The sequence below is a fragment of the Lolium perenne genome, chromosome 7 (genome assembly GCF_019359855.2).
Source record: "Lolium perenne isolate Kyuss_39 chromosome 7, Kyuss_2.0, whole genome shotgun sequence".
In the NCBI taxonomy this organism is placed as follows: Eukaryota; Viridiplantae; Streptophyta; class Magnoliopsida; order Poales; family Poaceae; genus Lolium; species Lolium perenne.
The window spans coordinates 77,714,827-77,722,492 of record NC_067250.2 but is presented as its reverse complement, the minus strand read 5'-3'; the positions used below and the strand labels follow the sequence as shown (position 1 = coordinate 77,722,492).

Genomic DNA, 7,666 nt, shown 5'->3' with positions numbered 1-7,666 from the left:
TCTCCTCTCCGGGTTTCGTCTTCAGAATCGGAGCTGCCAGCCTCTTCGCAAAGAGTTATCTGTTTGGCATAGGCTAATTTGAGCTTCGCATCTGTGTAGCTTTTGTGGGTAGCCAGGATGGCTTGGTGTGCCCCTCGGGGCGGTGTATGGGTAGTTGCGTGTGTGGGATTGGCCCTGTTGTTGCTAGTTTTCGCCCGGTTTTCTCCTAAAAACCGGGCACCTTATTCTTAATGAATGGATGAGGCAAAGCTTTTACCTCCGTTTCAAAAAAAAAATATAAATTATCTTTGAATAGAAAGTGGATTTTATCCTTTTATTTGGTGGCCTTTGGGGTTTCTTTAGAAAACTCTCTCTTAATTGATAGACTTGCATAATCTTCTGATTCATTCCAAAAAGATACTTTCTTCAGATTCATAATAAATGTCGGGGTTTACTTCAAATGAAAGCTAATTTGAACTAAAACCCCACACTTATTATGGACCAGAACGAGTATATTTTTTCCATGAACGACATCTAATTGCGTATGAATCCAAGCTGGTGTGACTGTACTTGTATCGTATTCAGGCTGTCTCTCTAGTGGTATGGTGTTGATGTGTCGCACGATATGCAACAGGAACATTTCCGTCCTCATGTGCTCGAAGCTGGTGGAGCACTGACATCAAGCGCTGTAGCCAATCAACCGTACTTAACTCCACCTAACTATAATTGTCAATTTTTCTTCGAAGGGCAAAACTGCCCTATGCTGCTACCAACATGTTCTGAAGTGCACGACATGTTCTCATCGAATACAACTCATAATACGAGTACTATTTCCATAGAAACATCACAAGAAATCGTCCTTACAGTTGAGCTGTGTAGCAGTGTAGGCGATGAGTAGGTTCGTCCAACCATGCAATCGGCTACCATCTAGAGATTGCCGCGTGCCAAGAGATAGCTAAGAATTTGTCCCAAAAAAAAAGAGATAGCTAAGAACATTTTTTTATTAGATTGAATAGACTTTTCACTACAACAAAAGTATTGTCTTTTGGATTTTGTATGTTAACTTGGATCATCTCCATGAGATCCCCAATACCCTCTCATATAAAATAAAATGCCAGTACTGGATAAGACGTGCTCCAGTGGATCCCCTATATTACCCTGTAATACCTACTTTTTGTTAGGACTACAAAAATAATCAGCTCTGACCCCCCTACAGGGAGGGGTTGCTGGAAGGTGCCTCAACATCCTGCAATTTTTCTAGCCCTACCCCACCCTGCAATTTTTTATATAGATATGTAGCCACAAATTCATATTCGTTTTGATCAGTAGGCCTTGTTTTAATCCTACATAGATCGGCAACCAGAGACGACGGAGATTTTTAGGATACGAAAATGTAGGAACAAAAATCATGTAGAATTGGCTACGGGACAGGAATTATCACGAGCTTGGACCGTTCCCCTCCTATCACTACAGTAAAAGGAGGCGATTTCTTGGGCTCTTCCTCTGCTCCCACCTCGCCGCCGGCGATCCGTGTGATTCCTCACCCTCCAGTGGCTGCTCCGGCGGCGGGAGGATGGGGAATCGCCGGATCCCGGCGTGTATATAGCGTAGGTAGCAGTAGGGTGCTAGCCGGCGGCGCTGCGGAGATGGAGGCGTGGCCGGAGTGGCTTTTGAAGATGGCGGTCTTCTCCTCTGGCGTTGGTGCTCTGGTGGAGGCCAGCTTCGGATCCGCCGTCCCTGCATCGCCCGCGTCTCGTCGGAGGCGTTGTGCGTGCTTTCCCCGCGCCGGAGTCCAAGTAGTGATGGCTCCGGTTTTCGAAGATCTGGAAGTTTCGTTTGCAGGTATCCAAGCTGCCGTCGCCGGTCGCTTTGCATGGTGGAGGTGCTCGCACCGAGGAGCGTTCGACTCCCTGGCCGTTCGGGGGTCCTCCCAGTACAAGGTTTGGAGGATGAGCGGCAGGTTTCGCCGGCGTGGCGTCGTGCTCGGCGGAGACGACGACAGGGTCCAGGAGGGCTTATCTGTATTTTTCTTTTTTCCTGAACTTTTCTGTAAGAAACTTGGATAATGCAATCAGGTCCTTCCCTCGCAAAAAAAAAATCATGTAGAATTGACATGTCATGTCTACGTAAATTCTAGGAAAAAGGAATTATCTTTGATTATGGTGAAGTGAACGATATTCCACGAGGTCTAATCTCATGCTATTTTTAAATAATATTTATACTACGAGATTTTTATGGGAGATGATCTTATGAATCAAATGGCCTCTAAAGAAAAAAATCCACAAATATTCAATCCTACAAATATTTGTAAGGAATTGAATCCTCCAAAATTTCTTTTGAATAACTCTGAACAAAATGAGCTCTTAGTCAGTTACTCTTTCTACTTTTGGAAAAAGGGCCTACATTCTAATAGTCAGACTTACATTGTTGATTTAGGACAAAATTTACACACCTTTATTTCAGGAAGGGGGAAGTGGTTGCTCTGCAGTTCAACAAAAGAGCAACTATTACCGCTATATCAGTAGATAACACTTTATATTTCGTGGCTACGACTAAGTTCCACATTTTCTTTCATTTTCCATCCCACGGACTGATTCTTCTGTTTGAAAAACTATATAGTGGAGCTATCGCTAGCTAAGAACTTTTAGATAGGGGATACTGTACGGATGCTTGAAACTGAATAAAAAGGAGGGCAGATCCAGCACATGTACCTTCACTTGGGTTAAGGATGCGCCATCGTTGGCAAGGAAGGCAGCACGTCCCCATCAAGAGAAACGTGCACTTTCATATGGTTTTGTTTGATTGGTAGGAGCGATAAATAGTTCGTGCCTGCATCGTTTTCATTTATTTTTGACAACTCAGTGTCCAGCTCGTCTCGGAAGATTATTCAGCAATCAGCATGTAGTTGACAGATTCAAGGAATTGCACGAAATGCCATCAGCATATAGTTAGGAAGTGAGTCTAGCTCAACTGGTTGGAAGGGTGAATATATGTACAAATTCTGCTACTCATGTAATTTATCTTGAGATTATGCTTTAATCTTCATCAAAATTAAAAATCTTAGTACTCATACTTAATAGATGTATGCATCCCTAGTTGGTATGGGGAGTGAAATTCTCTCCATTATTAATCTATGGCGTTCAACGGTGGCGGATCTAGCCCAATTTTTTAGGGTGGGGCAAATCTAAATTGGGCTTCTAGCTTATATATGGGTTGGTCCAAATCTTAGGGTGGGCCCCGCCCCACCCTTCCACCCTCACCACGTGTTCGGGCGAGATCTTACTGTACCCCGGTTGGCTTCTTAGAATGAATTACTACAAATGTTTTTTGCAGTTTCATTGCTACAGGATCTGATGAATTCCTTTGGGAACATACCAATAATAGTGTATTTTCGGTAGGGTCCATGTATTTAATAATAAATTTATTTGGAAAATGAAGATACCATTAAAAAATATTTTTTTTTTCATGGTACCTTCGTCGTGCAAAACGCAACTGCCATGGTTGTACGAAAGGTGTTCTCTGTTACGAAGATGAGACAATAAAATATATTTTCTTCCCGTACCGGTTCACTATGTTTATATGGTCAACCATTTAGATAGGTTCTACCTTATTCTATCCTCGAAGCATTGCAAATATTTTGGCAACTGATTAAATAAGTTGGATTCTAGGTTCAAGTTTCTTATCAGAGTGGGAGCGATTCCCATTATATGGTCGCTTTGGCTATGTAGGAATGACAAGGTTTTTTTAATGATAAAATTCTTCTCTTATACAGGTGATCTATCCATGTACGATTTTTCTCCATTTATGGTCGTCGTTTCAGCGCTAGGATGACCATAACCTCTTTACGGAGGTTTGTACACGGTTAGAGAAAACGGCCAAAAAAATTATTACCTAACATGGGTGGTCGCATAATAGGAAGATTGCGGCTCCTACGTCATAGTTCCCACCTTGTCTTTTATTAATGCTCTTTTGTAAACGGTTTGAGTGGTTTTTACTGTTTTTGAACGGATGTGTACATCTTAGCTATCTAGAGGCCGATGTATTGCTTAAACTTTTGAGTAATAAAACATCTTTTATAAAAAAAACTAATGATCCATCTTGAAAATTCCACAGTCGGAGCAGCACTTCTGAACACCATAGAAGATGGATAAAAAGAAACCGGCTGAGCAATTAGCAGACTGGATCCAAGCGATGCCTAAGTGACGGAGGGAATCCATACCTTCCCATGAGCCATGGTGGTATGTGAAAAGAAGCAACCAGTTGGTACCTTCCCACGTCCAAACGACTTGTTCCGCAATTCCCCACAAGTCTCCATCCCAACCGAATCATCGAGGAAAAAATAATGAAAGCAGAACAAGACAACTCAATAATCAAGTACTCACTGGCCACGACGGGATTAGGTGCCAAGTCCAAATTATTGTGCAAATAGATGAGTCAAACAAAGCAAGGAAGGAATCATAGAGGAAGGAAGGGAGCAACAGCAGCAGCAGCCTCTCTCCCTCGTCCCTCTGGCTCTGGGCGGCCAAACTATTCGCCCAAGTCCAACGAGCAAAACGAAATATACAACCCGTTTCCGGTAGAGGCCAATCATCGCATACACGTTACATCGCCTCCGCCTGTAGCGATTTTGAGCTTTTAGAAAAAGAGAAGTCGCGGTTTGGTGGTGGCGATCGGCCGATGATATATGGGGCGTAGTCTTCTCGGTGGGTTTGGTCTCTAGCTGGACGGGGAGGGAATCGGTCGTCGCCGTGCGCGCGTGCTTGGGTTTGGGTCTTGGGTTGGGTGATCTCGATCCATCCATGGCGTCCACGGCGTACACGCGGCCGTCCAAGCCGCCGGGGCCGGTCGGCGACCGGAGGCAGCCGCGGCTGGCCAAGGAGCTGGGCAGGATCGAGCCCAAGAAGCTGGGCATCGGGCTCGTCGCCGGCTGCTGCCTCGCCCTGCTCACCTACATCTCCTTCGCGCGCCTCTTCGCCATCTACTCGCCGGTCTTCGGTGAGCATCCATCCACTTCTTGTTCATTTCTTCTTGGATGCTTGTTTTGAATTCGAAGCTTGATTACTGATCGATGTGAACTTTGTCGCCAGAGAGCTCGTCTTTGGTGGTGAAGAACGCGCCGCCTGCGTCGATGACCGTGCCGAGCACGGACGGCGTGCCCGTCCAGGAGAAGATCTTGGTCGACGAGGAGAAAGAGATGGCTAAAGATGAGGCGGAGTCGAAAGAGCCAAGCTTTCCAGAGGAGGCAAAGATCGAAGACAAGGAGGAACCTTTCCAGGAAAGTGAAAAGGAGGTGGCCGTACTAGCGAAGCTAGGTGAGATTTCTTGTCTTTATTTATTTTCTGTCTCACCCTATTTGGGATCTCAAAAAGGAAAACAGAGATCCTAACTATAGAGAACTTAAAAAGGAAATAAAGATCTAGTATAACAGAGTAACGGTAACTGCTTCCTGTCATTTAATCCCAAACAATTTGGCTCTAATTCCAGCTTTCATGATGTAATTTAGTTTGTGCACGAGAATTAGGGGGAAAAGTTAGTTAATCATGTACGAACACTTCGTAGTTAGTCCTATGAACTAACCATTCGAATTTTTGTCAGATGGTGGCGCCGCAGCAGCAGAGGCCAAGATCACCTGCGACGAGAACGCCGTCGACGAAGGCTTCCCTTACGCGCGCCCGTCCGTCTGCGAGCTCACAGGCGAAGTCAGGATCAGCCCGAAGCAGAAGACCATGTTCTTCGTGAATCCAACTGGCGCCGGCCCATTCGACGAGAACGCAGAGAAGAAGATCCGGCCGTACGCCCGCAAGGACACCTTCCTGCTCCCGGGCGTCGTGGAGGTCACCATCAAGTCCGTACCATCTGCCTCCGCCGCACCGGAGTGCTCCCGGCGGCACGAGGTCCCCGCGGTGGTCTTCTCCACGGCAGGGTACACCGACAACTTCTTCCACGACAACACGGACGTGATGATCCCGCTCTTCCTCTCGGCGGCGCACTTCGCCGGCGAGGTGCAGCTCCTCATCACCAACTACAAGCCGTGGTGGGTGAAGAAGTACGCGCCGCTGCTCAAGAAGCTGTCCAACTACGAGGTGATCAACTTCGAAAAGGAGGAGGCGGTGCACTGCTTCCCCGGCGGGCAGCTCGGGCTGTACCGCGACCGCGACCTCATCATCGGCCCGCACCCGACGCGCAACCCGCATAACTACACCATGGTCGACTACAACCGCTTCCTCCGCCGCGCGTACGGCCTGCCGCGCGACGTCCCCGCGGTGCTCGGCGAGAAGACCGGCACCAGGCCCAAGATGCTGATGATCGAGCGCAAGGGCACGCGGAAGCTGCTCAACCTGCACGCCGTGGCGGCGCTGTGCGAGCAGCTCGGGTTCGACGTGACCGTGTCGGAGGCCGGCGGCGAGGTCCGCGAGTTCGCGGAGAAGGTCAACTCCGCCGACGTGCTCCTGGCGGTGCACGGCGCCGGGATGACGAACCAGATCTTCCTGCCGACGGGCGCCGTGCTGGTGCAGATCGTGCCGTGGGGCAAGATGGACTGGATGGCCACCAACTTCTACGGCCAGCCGGCGAGGGACATGCAGCTCCGGTACGTGGAGTACTACGTGTCCGAGGAGGAGACGACGCTCAAGCACAAGTACCCCAGAGACCACTACGTCTTCAAGGACCCCATGGCCATCCACGCGCAGGGATGGCCGGGGATCGCCGAGATCATCATGAAGCAGGACGTCGAGGTGAACATCACCAGATTCAAGCCCTTCCTTCTCCAGGCGCTCGACCAGCTGCAGGACTAGGAGGAGGGACAGCGGTTTGGTCTTTTGGTTTGTGCGCGCGGTACATTTTCGTTGGGGACAAATTTCGATAGAGCACACCTACTTGGGATCTAGCAGAGTTTCGTTTTGTAAGTTCAGTCAAAGTCAATTTATTTCATTGCTGTTGTATACTATACGAGTCATCAAAGTGCTGACCAAAACACTCAGAATGCAAAGAGACTTGAGATGTAGTCATCCGAGGCTTCTCCTTTTACGATACACAAGATATGTATATTGATGAAGGATGAAAATTGTTGCTCTGTTTCGTGATTTCGTTTATCAAGCATGCTTGGACCCTCTCGCTTCCGCGTTCTTGTTTTGGTTTCTTCCTCGCTGCCTCATTGTTTGTTAGGAATCAGTCTTATTCGGCAATACCTGCATACGAGGCCCAAACTGAAATTCAGAAAATTCCAAAGCTTGACATGCTGGTTTCTTGATTTTTTTTCCCACTTGTATAAGGTTTTCAATCGGTGGCGGCGCTCTGTTTATCTCATCTGGGAATATACCAACCATTATATCTGCATGAAAAAGAATCTTGATTCTATTTTTTTAACACTGCCAACAAGTCAAATTGCATAACTTGCTGCTAATATTTTCTTGAATGAATTTTCAGGGTGACTTGACAATCAATCCAACTGAACTTGAATTGTTAATTTCGAGCATCGTAGGTTTGCATTACGCTTCAGATATACCTTTAACTAAATCGTTGAGATTTTTTAGCAGCGCAAAGGTTCATCAGTTCATGGACATGGTTAACCCTATATTACTAAAGCAAGAAGATGGAAACTAATTTATAAGCTGGAGATATTGCCATGTTCTGAATTCCTCTAAACACATCCATGCGTCATCGAGCCAATATCCACTTGACTTGTGAC

At 47.0% G+C, this 7,666-nt stretch overlaps 1 protein-coding gene across 1 annotated transcript; it reads left to right on the top strand.

Annotated features, from left to right (window-relative positions):
* Positions 1-4,446: 4,446 nt before the first annotated feature.
* Positions 4,447-7,070, top strand: LOC127316965 (beta-1,2-xylosyltransferease XAX1). Its single transcript, XM_051347469.2, has 3 exons — positions 4,447-4,974; positions 5,067-5,291; positions 5,575-7,070. The coding sequence occupies exons 1-3, from the start codon at positions 4,779-4,781 to the stop codon at positions 6,771-6,773; spliced, it is 1,620 nt and encodes a 539-aa protein (XP_051203429.1). The 5' UTR covers positions 4,447-4,778; the 3' UTR covers positions 6,774-7,070.
* Positions 7,071-7,666: the final 596 nt, after the last annotated feature.

Bases quoted from the DNA above. Each gene is read 5' to 3' on its own strand.
- LOC127316965 (XM_051347469.2), top strand. From the start codon at position 4,779: ATGGCGTCCACGGCGTACACGCGGCCGTCCAAGCCGCCGGGGCCGGTC. The intron at 4,975-5,066 runs GTGAGCATCCAT...CTTTGTCGCCAG, and splicing joins CATCTACTCGCCGGTCTTCG to AGAGCTCGTCTTTGGTGGTG. The intron at 5,292-5,574 runs GTGAGATTTCTT...AATTTTTGTCAG, and splicing joins GGCCGTACTAGCGAAGCTAG to ATGGTGGCGCCGCAGCAGCA.